Here is a 21,735-nt window from a genome sequence, read left to right on the forward strand (position 1 = left end):
AAAGTCATCTTCATGCGCTAAAGAACTAGTTAATCTCACATTAATTACTTCTTTTTGCAACATCTATCTGTTAGATTTTATTCTTGAAATGGTATCATATAATTGCAGGAAATGCAATTCATACTAAACAAAAGTGTTTTGTATCCCTCCAACACAGGATTTAGTACCAATACATTTGAAATAAAAGTCAGATTACTACAAGTCATAAAATGCCAAGATTAAGAGACAAAGTAAAATCAAAATTCAACATAATAGATTAAAACTGCACCTTCTACACCAGAGTGATAGATACCAAGACCAGCCCAATACACAAAACCATTCATGGGTGTCAAGTCATACACATTCAGATAAACGGGTGTTTTGCCAGGTCCATAGCCAGCTGAATTGACTTTGCGAAATAAAGAAAAACGAGTCGCCGATTTTCCTTTCAAATGAAGTGGTACAATAGATTTCCATCCTTTCTTAGACTTGAATTTCTTCTTTCCCTATAGGGAACACCGGCATAGTACATGCATGCAACAAACATGTAACCACAAGCATGTCTGTTTACGTTCACATCTTCAGTTAATAAGAACAGAAAACTGTTTGGTAAACTAAGATTTTGCCATTCATTTCTTTTCTAAAGACAATCAACTCATTCGTTCATTTTAAAAGTTAAACAACTTAGTTATATAAGATAAATTGATACAGGAAAATCCAATTAAAGATACATTCAGATTTGATAAATGCACTATTTTAAACGGAAAAAACAAAACACCTTACATATTGATACAGACTCCGCAGGCTTGCATACATGTTAGACAAATTTAGTATTCAATTTAACTTCACCGATCAATTTTAGTAATCAGTGAACATCTCTCTCTTACTTACTTTGCTGGAAAAAGATTGTCAAATTATAGCAAAAAGAAAATCATAACAAACTTTATGTGAGATATGATAACTCGAAATGACAAGGGCATTTTGAGCCCGAATCACTTTGCTCCCCCTCAATTTTACAAGATCTTCCAAACACTTTCCAGAAGCAAAAAGCCCAAAAAGATTGTTAATTTCAGTGCAAATACCTTCATGGCCACAAATGCATGAAGCAAAATCAGAAATGAGGAGCATATACATAACAGAATCAACATGATGATGATGATGACGACGACGATGATGAAAGAATGGAACTTGCAAGTGTTTTTTATTTCTGAAAAGGGTTAAGAGCAACCAAATCAAGCAGGGCATAAACTAGAACCAGAAGGGGAAGGTTCCAGCTTCAGATCTAGCACAAGGAAGAGTACAATACAACAATGAAACTAGTGAAAAAGTAGTGGTACAGAAAAAAATGGTCCCAAGATGCCAATGCAGCAACTGCAGAAAGAAACAGTGACCTCAAAAGGCAGAACCGAATATTATTACAAATTACTGAGTGCAGAGAAAGAAAATGAGAAAAAATGAAGAGCTTACAGCTGCAAGTTGAAAGCGTGTTGCCATTATTGAGAGAGAGAATAAAAAAATCGATGAAATGAAGTGAAGACTCAGATTGAGACGTGCAAAGGATCATAACTGTGGTTTGAGACTGAAAGAAAGAGAGAAAAATCAAAAAACAAGAACACACAACAACCAACCTGAGGTTTAGGAAATGGGAGCGTTGACCTCTCGCTACCACTCTAGAGGAGCTCATCTTCGTCGCTGTCTCTGGTGGAAGGAGAAGACGGAAACGGAAACCATGTTCCTCGTGGGAGGAGATATTTTGAGTGGAGCTAGGGCACAAATAAAGGAGTATGAAGAGAAGGGCATGTAGATTGAACAATAAGTTCAGGATATTAATTTGAAAGACAGTTTTAACAAAATGGTTTTTGATTATTTAATTTTTAAGATAGTTTTAATAAAATCATCTTTGACTACTCAATATTTAATATGGTTTTTAAAAAAATCATCATACCTCTCATGTTATTTATAAAATTATTAGGCGTCACATTCTAATATAATTTTATAAGAACGACACGTTGTACAAAATCAATTTTTTAATAGTACTTCTTTTACAAAGTAAGTCAATTTTTTAATAGTACTTCATTGAACAACTGTAATTCAAGAATAAAGTAAAAAAAAATAAAAGGTGGTAAAAAGAGATGCATGTGAGATGAATTCTATAAATACTTAAACGAAAAACATGTTTATTTTCTTTAAAACCTCACAAATCCACTAGAAAGGAAGGGGGAAAAATGCAGATAGTTCACACGCCCAAGAGTATTAATTGTGGGTCCTAGTACTATTGGAGCTATGAGACACATTGAAGGATTAAAGGGTGTTTAGAAGTGGAACTAGAGTGTAAGGTGTTGTTTTCACATCATTTCAAAGTTGTCTTCAAGAAATTGTTCTTATGACCTTTTAAGGATGGTCATGAACATGAGATGAGTTGCTGGGACTCTACAAATATGATGCAACCGTTTCAATATGAGGGGTATGTAGGGTAATTAAAACAATACTCCTGTAATTTTTGTTGCGTATCCTTATATCTTGTTATTAATATATTTTATCTTTACTGATTAAAAAAAAATGAGTTGCTGGGACTGGGGTATTTTAGTTGGAAAAAATTGTTAAAACAATAATATGATAAAATTAATAGATGGCAAATGTGATGTTAAATAAACTGTAACAGTACGTCTTAAAATGAAGAAAATTTTGAGCATAAAGTGGCATGGTTTAATTGATATCATAAGATGCAAAGTTAGTTGCACTATTAAGTGAGACTAATTAATTAACATATAGGCTCTCAACAAAGGGTCCATTTTCAATAATTCAATTTGCTTCCCGTGCCGAAAAAATCGCTGGCTTTCCTTGCCATTGGTTTCTAAAAACTTTTGACATCTACCTTAAACTCAATGAGAATTGTACATGGCAACACATTAGTATTCATTGCAAGCTATCAATATATAGTTCAATATTTTATTTAGGTTAAATATGTAATGATGAACCTAACTAGTATGATTTATTAAAATGAAATTGCTCTCTTCGACATTCTTCAGTTTACCGAGTAAAATAATTCACACTTGGGCTTGGAACTCTTCACAGGAATTTGCAAGATTTAAAAAAATTCTCTCTATATTTCAATGTGTCGCGGTTAAAAAAATTATAATCTCACTTGATTATACTTTATTTTATTTCAGAAACAGCTAATAAATCATACTAAGACATATCAACAGCGCCATGCAAGGCATTTCATAGTTACTTCACAGAATCAAGCAAGATGTTTACATTAACATTGTACTTTTCTAAAGAGTAGTTCGACCATGGTGTTTTGGAAGTCATTCTTCCACTCTTACACGTTTGAACTTTGAACAATCTCTCTGAAGTGAACTTTTTCAGCAGAAAAAAATATCACACCTGAAAACCAAACAAATGGCCAAAATTAGGAATAAAGACTAGCCTTTTATCATTTAATATATCTAATAACGAAACTGCAATAATTTATACAAAATAAAAATGTTTTCACCAATAAAAATGCTCACCTCAAGAGTTGTGACAATGTTGTATGTATACATGTATATAATTTATATTTGTTTTACGGGAAAGATTTCTTCATATACTATTAGGGCATATGATCTATCTCCGATCTTTCTTTTCTCTTTTATTCCTTGCAGGATTTGTGAGATTTTAAAAAAATTAAACACTTTTTAATGCGCTAAAAAACTAGCTAATTATGGATTTCATCTCACACCACTTCTCTTTACAACCTCTGTCTTCTAGATTTTACTCTTAAATTTACTTTGTTCAACAAAGTACTTTAATTTGTTGAGGAGTTGTGGAATTTTGTGAAGTAGTTAATCTCATAATAATCTAATTCAACAAGAGGATTTCTTTAGTGAATTAAAAATTCTTATAGGAAAATCTTCTACACAAATTCCACAGCCCCTCAACTAATTAAATTACTCTGTTAAACAACGATAATTCAAGAATAAAATCTAAAAGATAAAAGGTAGTAAAAAGAAGTATGTGTGAGATGAATTCTATAATTACCTAGCTCTTTAGCACAAAAAAACGCATTTAATTTCTTTAAAACCTCGCAAATCCACTGCAAAGAAAGGGGGAAAAAAAGAATGGAGATAGTTCAGATGCCCAAGAGTATTATTGTTGCCAGTATTGGAGCTATGAGAGACTTTGTAGGATCAAGGGTGTTTGTATAGGTGGAACTAGGCTGTAAGGTCAACTCAAAATTGTCTTCAAGTAAATGTTATTGGGACCTTGAGGATGGTCATGAACATAAGTTTCTGGGATTGGGGTATTGTAATTGAAAAGAAAATTATTTGAACAAGGATATGATAGAATAAACTGCAATACTACTCAATGAAGAAAAAATTGGGTGTAAAATGAGATGAAAGCTATGTCTTATATAGATGATTTTCACTGCCCAAGACACTTCAATCTGAGTTATCTTTGAAAAATACGTTGCATTCAAATCACAAGTTACAGTGTATGACGTTACTTTAGACTCAAAAGATTGGTGTTACTTAAACATTTTTATGAAAAAAAGTAAAACATAGACGTTAGCATAAATGTTTTAATTAATATTTAGGATATTAGTATGCCAAATATTGAATAATTTATTTAATTCCTTAAAAAAGAAGCGGTTTCATTAATATAAGATGCCAAAATAGTGTGCGTTTTGTCTTTATTTTACATTATTTTAAATGAAGTCATAGTATGGGTGTGGTTGGTTCTTCTTTGCCAGCTATAAAACTGAGTTGGTGTTTTTTTGCCACCTATGGCAATTTATTTTTATTAAATGTGCAATATTAATATAATATAATTTTTTATCTTTTAATATTAATTAATTAATTAATTAAAATTAAATGGATGAATGAATAAAAAATCATTACAAAAATTAATTTCTTAAGTCGATGAATTGATTCCCTCTCCTATGTATTTCTCAGCCAATGAGGAATTCAAAGTCATGTATTTTTAAAAAAAAAATATTTGTCGAGTCGGGTTGTTTTTCTATTAAGTATTATTTTAGTTTTCTCTGAATGAAATAAAGTATTATTTGAGCATATAAACAGTGAACGTTGATTTTAGATTTTGAAAGGGTAAGGATTACTAAGTCGTCATATTTCATTATTCTCTTTATTTTATTTTATTATAAATGAGAGCGGCTAAAACCCCAAAGGAGAGATATCTCATCCAGCACAAAAATAAAAACCAACAAGCACAAATCATGAGACTCGGAACAACCGTGATCGTGACAAAGGAGAGATCAATCACCATTGAGAATCTCATTCCATAGTGAATGCTACATAGCTCAAAATGAGTCTACAATATCCAATATTTGCCACAGAAAATAAATTTAAACAGAACCCTTGTGGTCTCGAAAGACACCATCATCAGCAACTGCTTGGCTTGAATTAAGCTTGACCGAACCAGTACAGTTTATATTGACTGTTACAAGGAGGGTTCCAACAAATGGAGGTGGAAAACTGTTGGAATTTAGACATTTTTAAAACTAACTGAATGGTGATAACTAGTTTCAATGACATCCACTTGACAAATGTAAAAATCTCATAATACCTGGTTAAGAACCAATATATCATTGTTCGGTATTATTGTATTCTGTTTGGTTAAGTAAAATTCGGGTTTGAGGTTTGTAAATGAAAAAAAATATGATTGAGAAAAAAGATCTTATTAAAGGTGATAAATCTGATTTTTTTTCAACGAAAATTAGTTATCAGCAAAGCAGATAAATATTTTACATCGATGTAATAATGACCCAAAAAATTAAATAATTAGAGACTAAATCTAAAATAGTTATCACTAATCAATAGTTCTTAGCTTAATTACTGTTTTAGTCCTTAAATTTGAGAGTATGATTTGTTTAGTCCTTAAAATTTAAAAATAATTATTTTGTCTCTAACTTTAGCATTTTGTTTTTTAGTTTCTGATAACTGCTAAATAATTGTATTTTGATAGTAGAAAATTAGTCAAATATTGGCCTGAAATTAATTATTTAGCAGTTATTTGTGATTAAAAGTTAGAAAATTAATTAAATTGAATTTTTGGGTGCAGATATAAAAATTGGAGGTGTAACAAGCAAAAAGGGCAGAAAAATTGAAGAAAAGAAGAAAATTTGAAGAAAGCTCAATCCAATACGCGCGCTCAGCGCGCGTCACGGGCTAAGCGGGCCAGGAAGTACACGCGCTAAGCGCAGGGTGTCACGCTAAGCGCGCCTACGAAGGCCCAAAGCCCACTTCAGCAGCTATAAATAGAGAGTCAGTCCAAGGGACAGAACACACCACCACAGAACCCCCTCTCCTAGGGGTTTCATTTACTCTTTTTTTTTTTTCTTTCACCCCCTTCTCATTGTAAAGCCCTCAATGGCCATGAGTGGCTAAACCCCCTTAGTTAGGGCCTGACAGGCCTAGAAGCCAATGTGATGTATGATGTACTCTTCACTATTTATCAATGCAATACCAGGTTTTTCTTTCCTATTTTCTTTTCCGTTTTTACCTTGCATACTCATCTTTATATTCTGTTAGGGGTTAGACGCTCGGAAGATGATAACTTCTAATAGAACAAGAAGAAAAGATATCATAATAAAATCATTGTTAGGCATAGAGTGATTGCATTATGCCCATGCGTCAAAGCAAACATCTAGAATTAGAACTTCATGCATTTTATCTATTGAGTCTTTGCAAAGGCATTTGGGAGATAGATAGGTAAAATAGGCTGGCCAACGTGAGGCATCAGGGGCAAGTAAATGAATAGATGTGGGTAGGATAGAATCACCTGAATTGGTAAAGAAAAAAATCATAAACTCATACATCCTAGGCAGACAAGGCAAGTCAGTTCCTAACACTATTTTATCTTGAATTTATCTTTTTTTATCTAAATCTTTTATCTTTCTTAATCTTCTTCCTTTTTCTTTATCTTTTAATTTTATCTTTAATCTTTTCATTTATCTTCTAATTTTATCTTTTCTTATCTTCTATCTTTTTCTATTTTTTATTTTAAATTTATTATCTCTTGCTTGTAGATTGGGTTTGCATTAATCTAAGTACAAACAAAGTCTATGTGGATTCGACACTCGAACTTCCGAGTACTTTACACAAATTTGGTACACTTGCCAACGAGTTAACAGTTTCTAACATAATAAATTGACATTTTATGACAATTTTTGGTACTTTGTAACAATTTTAAGATGCAAATTCAAACGAATAAAAACTATAAACTAATTTATGGCAACTAAACAATGCTACAAAATATCAATTTATTATGTCAAATACTACAATTTGTCAAAATTCAGGAAAAAAAAACAATTTTAAATTTAGGAACTAAAAAATGCATATATTCCAAATTCAAAGACTTAAATAGTAATTAAATCTTGTTTTAAATTAGTTTTGATACCAATAAAGACCAATTTCTATACTTATCTTAGAAGGTGTTGGAACCAATTTTGCAAGAAAATGAATTGATTTTTTTTAAATTAAATCATAATATTGATTCATTCTAATTATGCATTTTGTAATTATCACAAAGTGCTAAAAATCATTACAAAATACTAAAAATCATCATAAAGTATCAATTTATTATATGAGGGGCTAAAAAACAATATATCAAAAGTTAGGGACTACAAAAATATTTTTAAATTTCAGGGATTAAAAGAGTAATTAAAATAATTGTTTACAGAAAATAATTAATTTTGATCTTGCAATCAATTAACATTAATTAAGATTCTATAAAGATTAAAATATACTTTTTATCCTTGTGAAATACCCAAAGTTCATTTTAGTCCTTGAAATTATTATTTTTTATGTCTGTGTATTTCGTTCTTGTAAAATTAAATATGTGACTTTTTGATTGAAAGTTAAATATGAACAAATCCAAACTTAATGATATTTTTTATTTAAATTTTAAAATATAATTTATGGGGATTAAAAACTATCATGTGAATCCAGAGGTTCTTCGTATGTAGATTTAATCTCGATTTTTTGCCACCATTGACGTTCCGCCGCATTCGTGTCGCAATTACAGCAACATCAGCCTCGATCAAAATTTAGATCACACCAGTGACGCGCTACAACCAGCATCGTCATCACCATCGTGTCTTCTACGGATAATGTAGGCATGGATGGAGATGGAGGGGTGGTTGAGGAAGCTGACGATGGAGAGAGGACGATGAGGATTGGGTTGGCGTCGTGGATATGTTTTAACACGTGGCGGAGTTTAATTGGCTAATGGACCAACATATTTTTACAATTAATAGGTAGTTTCAAATAAACCTAACTCTAGCTCTGATTAAAAAATAATATTATAATTTTGTATGGATGAAAAATAGATGAAATTTTTTTTACGACTAAATCCAAACTTTGGTATTTTAACGGGAAAAAAATATTTTTAATCTTATACAAACTTATAGCTATTAATAAAACAAAAAATTTAAAATTTAAAAAATCAAAGCGAGAATTATTAACGCATAAGGGGATTTTTTTTCTCTATTATATTTTATTTTAATCAAAGCATAAAATATAATAGATTTAACTACAAATTTTCCTATCTAAATATTATTTTATGAATTTTATCATTGAAGTTTTTTTATGCCCTTATCCATCATTTTTTTCTTTTAAATTTTACATATTTTATTGATATCTTAAATGTGTAATAAAGTATTCATGTCTCTATGTAAATGATATCATCTTATCATCAAAGTTTTCAAAATAATGTTATTTTGTTAACAATATGTCATTGTTAGGTATTATTGTATTCGGTTTGGTTAAGTAAAATTTGGATTCCAAGATTGTAGATGAAAATAATATGATTGAGAAGAAAGATCATATTAAAGGTAATCAGTCTGATTTTTTCAACGAAAATTAATTATCAGAAAAACAGATAAATATTTCACATCAATGTAATAGAGACCCAAAAAAATAAATAATTAGAGAGTAAATACAAAATAGTTATCACTAATTAATAGTTCTTAGTTTAATTATTGTTTTAGTACTCGAATGAGAATATGATTTGTTTAGTCCTTAAAATTTAAAAATATTTTTTTGTCTCTGACTTTTAGCATTTTGTTTTTTAGTTTCTAACATAATAAATTGACATTTTAACTTTGTAACAATTTTAAGATACAAATTCAAACAGATAAAAACTACAAACTAATTTATTGCAACTAAACAATGCTGCAAAATATCAATTTATTATGTCAAATACTACAAATTTTCAAAATTCAGGAAAAAAACAATTTTAAATTTAGAAACTAAAAAATGCATATACTCCAAATTCAGAGACTTAAATAGTAATTAAGTCTTGTTTAAAATTAGTTTTGATACCAATAAAGACCAATTTTTATACTTATTTTAAAAGTTGTTGAAACCATTTTTGCAAGAAAATGAATTGATTTTTTTAAAATTAAATCATAATATTGATTCATTCTGAATTTGTATTTTGAAATTGTCATAAAATGCTAAAAATCATCATAAAATACTAAAAATCACCATAAAGTATCAATTTATTATATCAGGGACTAAAAAATAATTTATCAAAAGTTAAGGACTAAAAAAGTATTTTTAAATTTCAGGGACTAAAAGAGTAATTAAAATAATTGTTTATAGAAAATAATTAATTTTGATCATGCAATCAATTAACATTAATTAAGAGGATAATTCTATAAAGATTAAAATATATTTTTTATCCTTGTAAAATACCTAAAGTTCATTTTTAGTCCTTGAAATTTTTTTTATCCGTATTTTGTTCTTGTAAAATTAAATATGTGATTTTTTGATTCGATGTTAGGTATGGACGAATCCAAACCTAATGATATTTTTTATTTAAATTTTAAAATATAATTTTAGAAACTATCATGTAAATATGGAGGTTCTTCCTATGTGGTTCTAATCTCGAATATTTTTTGTGAACGCTGACGTTCCACCGCATGGTGTCACAATTGCAACAACATTGATCTCGATCAAAATCTAGACCATGTCAACAAAGCATTACAACCAGCATCGTCGTCACCATCGTGTCCTCTATGGATGATATAGGCGTCGATGGAGATTGAGGAGTGGTTGAGGAAGCCAGCAATGGAAAGAGGACAACAAGAACTGGGTTGGCATCCTGGATGAGAGAGGGGTATATGTTTTAACACATGACGGAGTTTAATTGGCTAATGAACCAACATATTTGTACAATTAACCGGTAGTTTCAAACAAACCTAGCTCTAGCTCTCATAAAAAATTAGCATATTATAATTCTCTAGAGATGAAAAACAAACAAAAATTCTTACAATGTTAAATTCAAACTTTGGTATTTTCACGGGAACAAAAGATATATTTTAGTCTTTTACAGACTTATAGCTATTAATAAAAAAAAAATTTAAAATATAAAAAAAAAAACGAGAACTATTAAAAGCATAAGGAGTAAAAAGATATTTTAGACGTTTTTCTCTATTTTATTTTTAATTTAATCAAAACATAAAATACAATAAATTTAATTACAAATTTTACTATCCAAATATTATTTTATAAATTATATTATTGAAGTTTTTTGCCCTTATCTATCATTTTTTTTCTTTTTAATTTTTACATATCTTATTGATCTCTTAAATGTATAATAAAGTGTTGACGCCTCTATATAAATGATGTCATCTTATCATTAAAATTTTCAAAATAATATTATCTTGTTAATAATATGATAATAAAATACATAAAAATTAAAATATGATGATAAAATATATAAAAAATAAAACTTAAATGATAAATATGTGTAAAAATTAAATATATAATAATAAAATGAGTTTAAAAACTTAGATGATAAATTTTGTAAAATAATGATAGTTAAACTTAATAAAATGCGTGGTTAAGCCTAAACAATAGGAATTAAAACTGCATATTTTAGAATAATAACAGATTAAGAGAATAAAAACAGTAGACAGAATTAAAAATAAGGAGGCGAAAGTATAATTTAAGCCTCCAAAATATAAAAATAAAAGCGAATTTGCTGGAACTTTATGTTTGGTTTGGCAAGCAACGGTGCCACGTAAAGTTAGATAGCAATAATCAAATACACGTGTTGCTATGCATGTAACTTATTCTGAATCACAGCCCATTGTGTTCCCCAAAACCACACTGGTTTTCCCAATACAATACCAATGGCCATTTCCATCATTGCTATTCTCATGTCATGTGCTTCCCAGTATATAAGGACCACCTCACCTTCTTTTCATTTCCTCATTCATTCATAAATCTTAGTTACTTTATCAGTATCATTCATTATCACTACGATTGTTCTAAAAGCAATTATTACTCTTGAGAAGAATTAAAAGATCATCATCACAATAACAAGATGAGTTCAGGAATTAGAGCATGGAGTGTGGCAGCTAGTGTTGGAGTTGTGGAGGCCTTGAAAGACCAAGGCATATGCAGGTGGAATCATGCTTTAAGATCAGCTCAACACCATCTCAAAAACCATGTTGGCTCATTCTCTCAGGCTAACAAGCTTTCTTCTTCTGCTATGATCTCCACAACACTAAAACATGAGAAGGCAAAGCAATCAGAGGAGTCCTTCAGAACTGTCATGTACTTAAGCTGCTGGGGCCCCAACTAGATATCATAAGTCCAATAAGAAAATATTCTTTCTCTTTTAATTTCTAGAAATTATCAAGCTTAGTCACAAAGGAAGATGAGGGTTGAGATTTCTGGGGTCACATTGTATAGTATTTGAAGTTTGTTTTGCTCATGTGACAATCAGTTTGTAAATTTTGATAAATGATAGTGTTTAGCATTGCCAAATTTCATATGTCTTCTTTAGCTTCTTTTTTTTCCACTTCCAAATGCCCAATTTTATGATGGTTAAATATCAGTTGGTATTAAAATTTGTCAACTCAAACCTCCTTAAGTTCGATCGATCTTGGCTTGTGTGTACAGAAAAAGATGTCAATTCTTCAAATAGATTTCAATATCTTGAGGATAAAGGATCTCAATATCTTGAAGATTAGTCTTTTTGGCTTTCGGTCGAGAAATAGATTTAAATACGATGTTGATGCTACTGAAGTGTCTTCTCTATGAGTTGATGCTCTGAAATTCGTTTACAACATATTTAAATCAACGCTGGATTTTGCTACAGAAGGATGATTTTGGTGTAATGTATATCTGATATATCTGTTCTGTTTTGTTTTATTCGATAGCACCATAAATATAAGTTTAATTAAAACAAGTTTTCTTTTTCTTTTCATCCAACAACACTCGTTGATAACTACAATCTGACACAAACATCACTTGAAATATTAAGAGTTTATATCTTTTACGTTATTTTAAAAATAATTTCTATTTCCAGTTCAATAAATTAGTTTGACAATTTCGTTAAAAATACTAATGTAGATATTGGTGAATGTTTTTTTATTAATCAAAATTAAAGAGGAATAATATTGGACGAATGTCTATCCATCTTTTTATAACGTATTTTTAGATAAGTGGGTTTATGCTAATAGTCATTCTTTGAATGTAGTCGAGTTATTTTAATATGTTGAAAAAAGTTAAGCAACAAAGAAGTGTGGGAAAAAAGTATCCATTATTTTATATCCTTAGATGAAAACCGTGTGTAGTGTAGGAGTTGTCTACAAGTGAAACCATGACTCTGTGACTGCGTGGAATTTGGTCCTACCAACAATAATTAACTAGTACTAGTTTGCTTACCCCTCACCAAAACAAAAACCAGTGGCTTCACCTGCCACTGGTTTTTCCAAATATTTCGCATGTTTTTTCCCCTTTACTTACTTTTGTGGAATCTTTATATAAGTAACCCCTTCTCTCCATTTGTTTCATCAAACCTGCCAGTTTTCTTCTAACAATTACCTCACACTTTTAGATATCAACTTTTGTTGTTTTCTTCTGTCATCAAGAAAAGCAAAGAGCTACTATTGATTAGAGAAGCACAAGGAGATGAGTTCATCACAGAGAGCTTGGATTGTTGCAGCCAGTGTTGGAGTTGTTGAGGCCTTGAAGGACCAAGGGGTGTGTAGGTGGAATCACACTTTGAAGTCAGCTCAACATGTCATAAAGAGCCATGTTGGATCATTTTCACAGGCTAAGAACCTTTCCTTTTCTTCTTCTATGGTTTCCACCTCTTCAAGACTAAAGGGAAAGCAATCAGAGGAGTCCTTAAGAACTGTTATGTACTTAAGCTGTTGGGGTCCCAACTAGAGAACAAGATCAATAGGGATATAAAAAAAAATTGATTTTTGAAGCTAGGCCATAAAGACAATATAGAGGCCTGAGATTCTATGGTTGTATTGGTTCTTGTATAGCGAAAGAGGTACTGTTTGTCAACTGTGACAAATTGATGATGTAAACGTAATTATAAATGAAAAGTCAGATTTTTCCAAATTGAAAATGCCTTACACTTCATCATTTATCCATATTCTCACTTTTAGTCTGAGAACTTCAAGTTCAGTATAGCGATTGGAAGCAGCACCCATGCTTACAAAGGAATGCGCTCAAGTATCTTTTAAGTGTAAATAATTGAATAATTAATTACTCTCAAGAAACTCCCAACATATGGTTTCTTAGTACTTTTTAGTTCTAACTGAAGAATACTGGGTCAAACTTCAAGTAAAATAAGCAATTTTCTATTCAAGCACTAAAGCCCAAAATAATGATTTCTTCTCCTTCTTCTCTAATCTGATAAATAAGAGCATTGCATTCATTATAAACAAAAATAGAAAACAAGTATTAAAAGAATGAGCTTACACGAATAATAATATATTGCATAACAAAGTTTAAAATGTTTACGCAAATAAACAGAAACTAATCCTGCATGCTCATAAAAAATAAAAATAAAAAATTTGGAGGTTGTATGAACAAATGCTAATGCTATGTTAGCAGCATTTATATACAAATACTTCTTTACCATTGAACATCGTTTGTAGTTTATTGTTTACATGTTGATTATATGTATTTGTTAATTTTGCTGATCTACTATTTACTTGAATACCTAACATGTAATCTCGGACAGTAATTGCAGCTTTTGATACTCTCCTTTTCAACACTTCAGTTGAATGAGACTGCACATCAGGCTCCTTTCTTTAAGCTGTCAACACATAGTGAAAATCAATCATTAAGTAACCAAGTAAAACATTTCATGTCTAAGTAATAAATGAACAAGTCTTCTAATTTGTCAAAAATTGACCACAAATCTTTGTTTTGATTGACATAAACAGAAGCTTAACTAAGCTGAACCTTTTTTTTTCTTCTTATTCATTCCATCAAAAAGAGAAACACCACTGAAAAATTAAAAAGATAACAGCAAAATATCAAGAGGCATTGAAACAATATATAGTTACCTCAAGGACAGACATGTTGTGGAAGATATCATTCAATTCCTGTAAGAGCAACTTCTCTTGCGCGACAACTCTCGCTAACTCTGATAGCAACTCAGCAGTCTTACCAGCCTGATTATGGAGGAATTTCAATTTCAATTTTAAGTCATCACCAAACAATAACAAGACTAGTGCAGGGAGATATAAGGTTGGCCCAATAGTTGGGGAAGGGTGAAGGGAGAAGTGAGGGGAGAGAGGTCATGGGTTAGAATCCCTCCAAGGCTCCAATTGAAATTGCTAACAAAAACCAACAAACTAATATTTGTCAAAAAAAATAAAAAAAAACAAGGCTAGTGCAGTGTTAACAAACATACCAAGGGTGAAAAGGTAGATAGCACTGACTTTATAGAATCAGCTAGATCAGATGCACGCCGCTGAGCAATGGACACTAATTGCATATCCACCTGTGAGCATAAGTATAAGATTAAGAATTCTTTAAACAGATGTTCTTTTTATACTGAGGTAAGGCCTAATTGTCTTTTAGTTTACTTACTTTTGCACCTTCCAAGAGAGGAACTTTGCATACAACAGACTGCAAACACTCTTTCATTATGGTAATTCCAGTTAGATGCTGCCTTTCCATACTTCCCCATGTTTCCAACAGCTTCATCTATCAACCCATAACAAACACAAATGAAGTAAAAAATTAAGCCTCTTAAGATAATAATGGCATAATGCAAATACGCACTTATCTATTAGAATCCATTTCAATCAATTCAATCTTAATTAAATGAGATACACCACTACACTCACTTGAGAATGCAGTACAAAATTTAGCTTCATCTCAATCTTTTCTCTCTCAAGCTCTATCCTCTTTTGCATCACTGAATGCCGGAGCTTGGCTAGACCATCCAAAACATATATCAAGTTGCTCTACACATGTACACAACAATTCACAAAGACATTAACCCCGTTAGACATCCAATATAAAACCATTTCATAAACAAGCAATCCCAAAACCTTACACAAAGAAACATAATATTTATACATTACTAGCATGTTTTGATTTAGCTGAGTATGGAAAAATAATTGACAGTAGAAAATGTCATGTATGGAGTAAGTTCATTAACTTTCATAATAACTATCTTAAACCCTTCATCATTCTAAGAGCATTCATTGTTTTAAGGATGATTTATGATTGGTTAACAGTATATGCATATTAAAACTTTTAAAACTCATTATGCCTATTAGTATTAAACTATATTCTTTTTTTCGAAAGTTCTCTAGTGAAGGTGCAAAAATAAGTGATTTCTCCAAAATGAACTGAATAAAAATCCTTAACAAATCTGTGTACTCCAATTGAGTTGCAAACTACAAAATTCATGAGTGTGAGCAATACCTCAGCCTGAAGAGACATGGTGTGATTCGCATCATTTGCTCTAGCATTTGCAAACCGCCATTGAATCAACCGGTTATGAAGCAGACGCAACTGATGAACCACCTCACATGTTGAAGGTTTCTTAGTCCTAAAGAGATCAAAACCCATGCTAAGAATCTTCTCCACTCTCTTGTGTTGAGGTCTCAAGCTTGAAAACGACAACGGCTTGTCCTTACTTTCCAAAGACAAAGGAGGTGACCCTGATCTCCCAGGAGACAATGCCCACTGAGACTTGGAACTCATGTACCCAATAAGCGAATTAGCCCTCTTCATAGCTTTCTGTGTAATAAGCTTTTTCATCATCCATGAATCATCAGAGGATAAAGGGTCTGAATCAGAAGCTTCTCCTTTTCTACCACTTGTTGTCATCATGTACTTAGATGAAACCTCCCTACCCAATTTCCTCGAACTAAATGTTCTTTGCAGAGAAACAGAATCCAAACTCGTATTATCTGATTCAGAATCAATTGAGTTCTTAGAACAATGAAAGTTTTTCTTGAGGGCATTTTCATCCAGAGAGAGTCTTCCCGGAGCAATATGAGAACTCGGTTTCTTCACCACCGGCGAAGCAGGAAATTTTGCAGAGAAACCATTCCTCGTGGACTTGCCATTAATGTATTGATCTTGATCGTTTTCTTCCGACCCATTGATGTTATTTCTGAACTCTCTGAGGCTCCTCTGTTTCGTGAGAACAGAGAAAACAGAGCCTGTTCTGTTTGTGGGTGTCTGGTTCTGATTCTGATGATTTTCTTCCCTTTCTTTGAGCCTCTCATTGCCGATATGATCCGCGAGAGTGGAGGAGTTTCTCTTCGCTGCCCGGTGGAACCGGGGAAGCGGAGAAGCTGAACCAGGTTCGGGCGAACCGGTCGAGTGTGGAGACATGAACCGGGAACTTACTTGACGGATTCTGGGTTTGGGAGAATAAGGAGAGACAGAGTCATTGGAATCGCTCTTCATGGGAAGAAAAAAATGAAGGATTATAGAAACTGGGCTTAGGAAACAGAACAGAACAGAGTGTTTGCAGAGGTAGCAGAGAACAGAGGATGTTTTAATGTGTGAAACAGTGAATGTAACATAACACTGTAACAGCGAGCGATTGAAAAAGGCGCGGCAAAATATTAATACAGAGATGTGCTCTGGCAAATGTGGAGATGGTTCCTTTTTACTTTCAGTTTAAATTATTCAACTATGTTCTTGTTGAGAATTAGAGACAGAGGAGATTCTTGGATGCAAATATATAAGGTAATTTTTATATAGAAAATTTATCATCTTATCATTCATATTTTCTTAAAACCATCTTATTCTTATAATTTATTATTTGTTGCAACCTGCAAGTAATCATTAGAAACCGTAATACTAATTAGTTTTGAAAATATAAAAAACCGAAAGATTATATTACTTAGATATTGAAGCATGTCGCGGCACGTTAAATAATATTTGAAAATATAAGTAATGGATTCTTTTAAATATTTAAAAAATATTTTCTTTATATGTAAATTAAAATAACTACTTTAAATGAGAGTATTTTAAAGAATTGTTCTCGAAGGATAGTATTTTCAGAAATTTTTATTTAATGAGAGAACTTTTAAAGATTTTTTGTTTTACCAAAGACAATTTTTGAGGGATTGCTCTTACACTTTTATTTCTTTTAACATTTTTTCATTTATATTTTATACAAAATTTTAATATTTTTAAAACAAATTATTAACAGTTTAGAATAACAAAAATAATCGTGTATTGTTTTTGTTTTAAAGCTAACATATAAAAATACAAAGAGAAGAGAGCAAAGTAAAAAAAAAAAAAACAAACTTGAAATACCATTCAACCAACACGTGACGATAGTGGGATAGTTTCTATAATATTATTGATAATATTGTATTTTAATAAATCTAAAATACAAGTTATATATTCAAAATATTTATTAATTATAATTTTTAGGTAATATAAAGTAAATTTTTATTTTGCATATTGCACATATTAAGAATGTATTGTAAACATTATATTATGGTCCTAAATTTTTTTTTCAATCCTTGTTAATAATGGAGACATAGATGATAACGATGATGGCAGCTGATATTGTAGCATTAATGGGACAATAAAGGATCATATTTAAAACCTCTAGTAAGTTAGAAGTAGTGGTTGATTGGAGGCAAATATGGGAAAGTGATGGTTTTGTTTTAACAAAGTGGTGAAATTGTGAAGCCAACAAGGGGAGAAGTGTTTATGCTGAGAATTCCGCCAGTTTCTGTAACGCCGGCAGTTTGATTCTCTGAATATCTGCTCTTGTTTCTAACTTTGGAATGCCAAAGGGACTTATTTATAAACTTTAATTATTACTATTAGTATTTTATTTTTAATGTTAATATGTGAATTGTACAGGTGAAATTAAATATGTTAATTTTATGGCTGTAAATTGTAATTATTGATCATAAAATATGTAAAAACAAAATCATATAGTATAATTAAAGTAAATATATATTAAATTATATTTATAAAAATTAATAAATTTATTTACAAAGTATCAGTAAATAGGAGTATTTAAATATAATTATTATCAACGTAATAAGTCGAAATAATTAATTAATATTATATATATATATATATATATATATATATATATATATATATATTCAATCAATATAGTTAAGATTATGAAAACTAGATTAGGTAAAAGATATAGGAATTTAGATAAATAAGCGATAAAAGAATTTTAAATCAATATGCAAATTTAAAATAAAAAAGGATAACTGAAAGAGATAAGCATAATTCGTTTCTAAGAAATCAGATCAATCTTCCATAAAATTAAATTGAACATGAAAGGGGACAATTAGTTTAAATTAGATAAGAGATAAAAGAATTTGAATAAGGAGATAACAGAGAAAGAAGAGAAATTTTAAGAAAGAAACTGTTGAGAGTGAGTAATATTTGCGACGGGAACACCTATACTTCATTTTTGTTTGAGAAAAAAAAAATCTAAACAAAAATAAACATGAAATAGTGAAGCTCTCTGGAGGCTGTATAGCTTTTCTAATATAGTGAATTACTAATTTAGTAATACCTTTATTCTTATATATTTTGTTTTCAATTAGGAGTATCTCTCACCTCACTCTATAGGAAATTAATAACTCACTCCATAAGAAATTAATCTCACTCACATTATATAATTAAAAAAAAATGTACACATACAAAATCCAAACAAATTATCTCAGTTAAATAAATTGTTATCTCATATTTTTAACAATTTTTTTTCTTAGGGACATGTATAAGGACACAAATAATACTAAATTAGAAAATTTTTATTTTTTTATTAAATGAGAAACAAAACCTACTAAAAGTTTTAATTTTCAATAAATATTAACTAATCATAGAGAGAATTAAAAAAAAAGTGTTAAATTTTTTAATCGTAGTATGAATTAACATGTATTAAAGGATTAACAATAACTCACGTACCATAATCAATCAAATGAGATAAAATTGATAAATCATCTATGTCTCTAGATTAAAAGAATCCTTTTTTAGGATAAATTAAAAGAATCCTACATGCACGTATTAATTATTGACTAAAAAATTATAAATTAATTAATGATATATACAAAATTGTCCTCATGCACGTATTAATAATTGTCTTTTATATTATTATTTTTAAATTAAAATATCATTAATTACTTTACAAATTTATAGTCAATAAATAATAAATATTGAAGATTTTATAAAATATCATTCTATTTATAGTTTCCCTTCTAAGGAATATAAAAGATTTTTTGTGTGTACAATAAAGATAAAGAGGACCAAATCTAACATCTCATGCTTCTATCTCAATTTGCATCACTAGGTTCATCCTAGTGGGTATGAAATGAATAACATGACTAACAACATTAGTTAATTAAGGTAAAAAAGTAATAAAGTGAAATGAGTGAGGTGACTAATCCCACTAATTTTAGCATAACTTTTTACAAATAATACAAATGATTCACAAACTTAATGTTACTAACAAAATTAACTAACTTTATTAATGAAAGTGAATTGGTTAAAAGAATCATATATAAAGGGTGAAGGAACTATTACTCTTTCAATTTGCACACAAGTTTTTTTGTTAGATTTATAAGTACTAGAGATAATTAGGGAAAGTTTATAACAACTCATACATCCTACTTAATCAACTGAATTAAGACCCTTGATTGTACACACAAGTATTTCATAACTACTAAATGGAATTTAATTTGATTAATGGGTTAGCAATTATTCAACTTAAAAAAAAACTTCTTAATAAAATAAAAACTTCAATATATTTTTAATCTCTCAAATTTGAGAAACTTTTATATTTGGATCTAAAAACTAATAAGCAGTGTCTCGTTGCGATAAAGGAACCCGTACATGAACATTGTCATCTAAAGCATGTGCAATTCCAAAACTAGAAAGAACTGAAGTTGGGTGGTTTCACTGTGTTTGGTAGACATAATCGTGAGTTTGTTGGGTGTGTCAACCATGGGGTTGGTTTTTGCCTATTTGAGTCAACTTTTGTTGGTTATTGATAACTATTGTGTATAAATATATTTTGGGATTAAATCATATAAAACTCCTTTCATTAGCTAGAAGCAGGAGAAACCATCATTAGGACTCGTTCATTCATTTCATTCTCTTTCTTATCTATTTCCTTCATTACTCATTACCCTCTAGTAATTGTAAAGTCTCTCATGACAATGAGAGACTAAAACTCCTTTTTATTGGGAGCTTAACAACCAACTGCTATTTATGTAATTATTCTTCCTATCTATTTAATATTATTTCTCTTTCATTATCATTTTCTGTGCTTAATTTTTTTTTATGGTTTGATCATCCATATGCATAGTAAGTTTTATGGGTGACATTGGGAAGTGTTATTTTATTCTCTAATAGAACTGAAAAAGGTATCTAAATAATTCATCTCTAAGGATAGAATGATCTTATTTGACATGTTATATATCTTTATTCTTAATGTAATTTAACTATTTTACCTCTTAAAGAGATTTGAGAGAGAAAATAGATAAATTAAGCTCTTTCAGTTCATGAATATGATTAAAGTATATGAGTAGATGCAGATGATAATTGAAATAATCTTAAATAGAGAAAAACCATCAACATTACATTAAGAGTAGCTTTGGTAAGCTAAGCTCCCAACATTCTCATCTCTTAAGTCAACTTTTCTTCTAATATTGACTTCTCTTATCTTTTATGTTTTAATTAATTGATTTACTTTTATGGTCGTTTTTCTCTCTTGTGTATTTTAATTTAATTTTATGCCAAAGTATTTTATTATTCTTTTCACAACCTTTTAAACCAATTTAATTATTGCTTGAAAAATATATATTTATCTACCTAAGTATAAACAAAGTCTCTGTGAACTCGACATTTGGATTTTCATTTTAACTTTACTACTTGTATACATTGGTGTACTTGTCAATTGATCAATAGTTGTTTATGGTTGCATATCTGTAATGCACTTGACGTTCTTTCACTTTATATTGGGGGGTTTGATTTCAAGATCTACAGCGCAAAGGGGGGGGAAAGGAGACCATTTTCAATTGCTTTCCTCATTGTTCTTGTACTTAATAGATTTCGCCAAAAAGAAAAAAAAAGAGGTTGCCAACATTGCAAAGAAAGGGAAGAAAAGAAAAAGAAAGAGAAAAGAGCTTGTTACAACGGTGGCCAACATTGCCAGAGGGAGAATAAGGGGAGGAAGAAGGAGGATATGTGAGAAAAATACATCTTGTAGTAATGGCTAAAAGTCAAATTTGACAGTTATTATCAGGGTTGACTTTAAAGTGATAGAAGGATCCTTCAAAATCATTGTAAAAAGAGAAGATCAAAATGAATTTTTGAAAAGAGAAAATACCAAAGTAAACAATAAATAAATAAAAGATCAAATAAATCATTTAATTAAAAATGATAAACACTTACTTTTGTACTTAAATTTGTTAGACACTAACGACGATTGAGTCTCTCAAAGATGAAAAATTAAATTTTTGTTCTCGAA

The 21,735-nt window shown here is 30.1% G+C and overlaps 3 protein-coding genes and 1 long non-coding RNA gene across 4 annotated transcripts; 2 read left to right on the forward strand and 2 right to left on the reverse strand.

The window, feature by feature from the left end:
• Positions 1-44: 44 nt before the first annotated feature.
• Positions 45-1,815, reverse strand: LOC106798980 (uncharacterized). The gene is made up of 2 exons (XR_001388823.3): positions 1,608-1,815; positions 45-485 (listed from the first exon to the last, which is right to left on the reverse strand). It is a non-coding gene; the product is annotated as an uncharacterized lncRNA (long non-coding RNA).
• Positions 1,816-11,313: 9,498 nt separating this feature from the next.
• Positions 11,314-11,759, forward strand: LOC100818450 (uncharacterized). Its single transcript, XM_026129015.2, has one exon. The coding sequence runs from the start codon at positions 11,314-11,316 to the stop codon at positions 11,572-11,574; it is 261 nt and encodes an 86-aa protein (XP_025984800.1). The 3' UTR covers positions 11,575-11,759.
• Positions 11,352-16,895, reverse strand: LOC102660879 (QWRF motif-containing protein 3). Its single transcript, XM_006582727.4, has 6 exons — positions 15,684-16,895; positions 15,098-15,217; positions 14,838-14,954; positions 14,659-14,748; positions 14,309-14,416; positions 11,352-14,055 (listed from the first exon to the last, which is right to left on the reverse strand). Exons 1-6 carry the CDS (start codon positions 16,677-16,679, stop codon positions 14,008-14,010), a joined length of 1,479 nt encoding a protein of 492 aa, XP_006582790.1. The 5' UTR covers positions 16,680-16,895; the 3' UTR covers positions 11,352-14,007.
• Positions 12,909-13,352, forward strand: LOC100818976 (uncharacterized). Its single transcript, XM_006582270.4, has one exon. The coding sequence runs from the start codon at positions 12,909-12,911 to the stop codon at positions 13,167-13,169; it is 261 nt and encodes an 86-aa protein (XP_006582333.1). The 3' UTR covers positions 13,170-13,352.
• Positions 16,896-21,735: the final 4,840 nt, after the last annotated feature.

Source organism: Glycine max, chromosome 6, assembly GCF_000004515.6.
Source record: "Glycine max cultivar Williams 82 chromosome 6, Glycine_max_v4.0, whole genome shotgun sequence".
In the NCBI taxonomy this organism is placed as follows: Eukaryota; Viridiplantae; Streptophyta; class Magnoliopsida; order Fabales; family Fabaceae; genus Glycine; species Glycine max.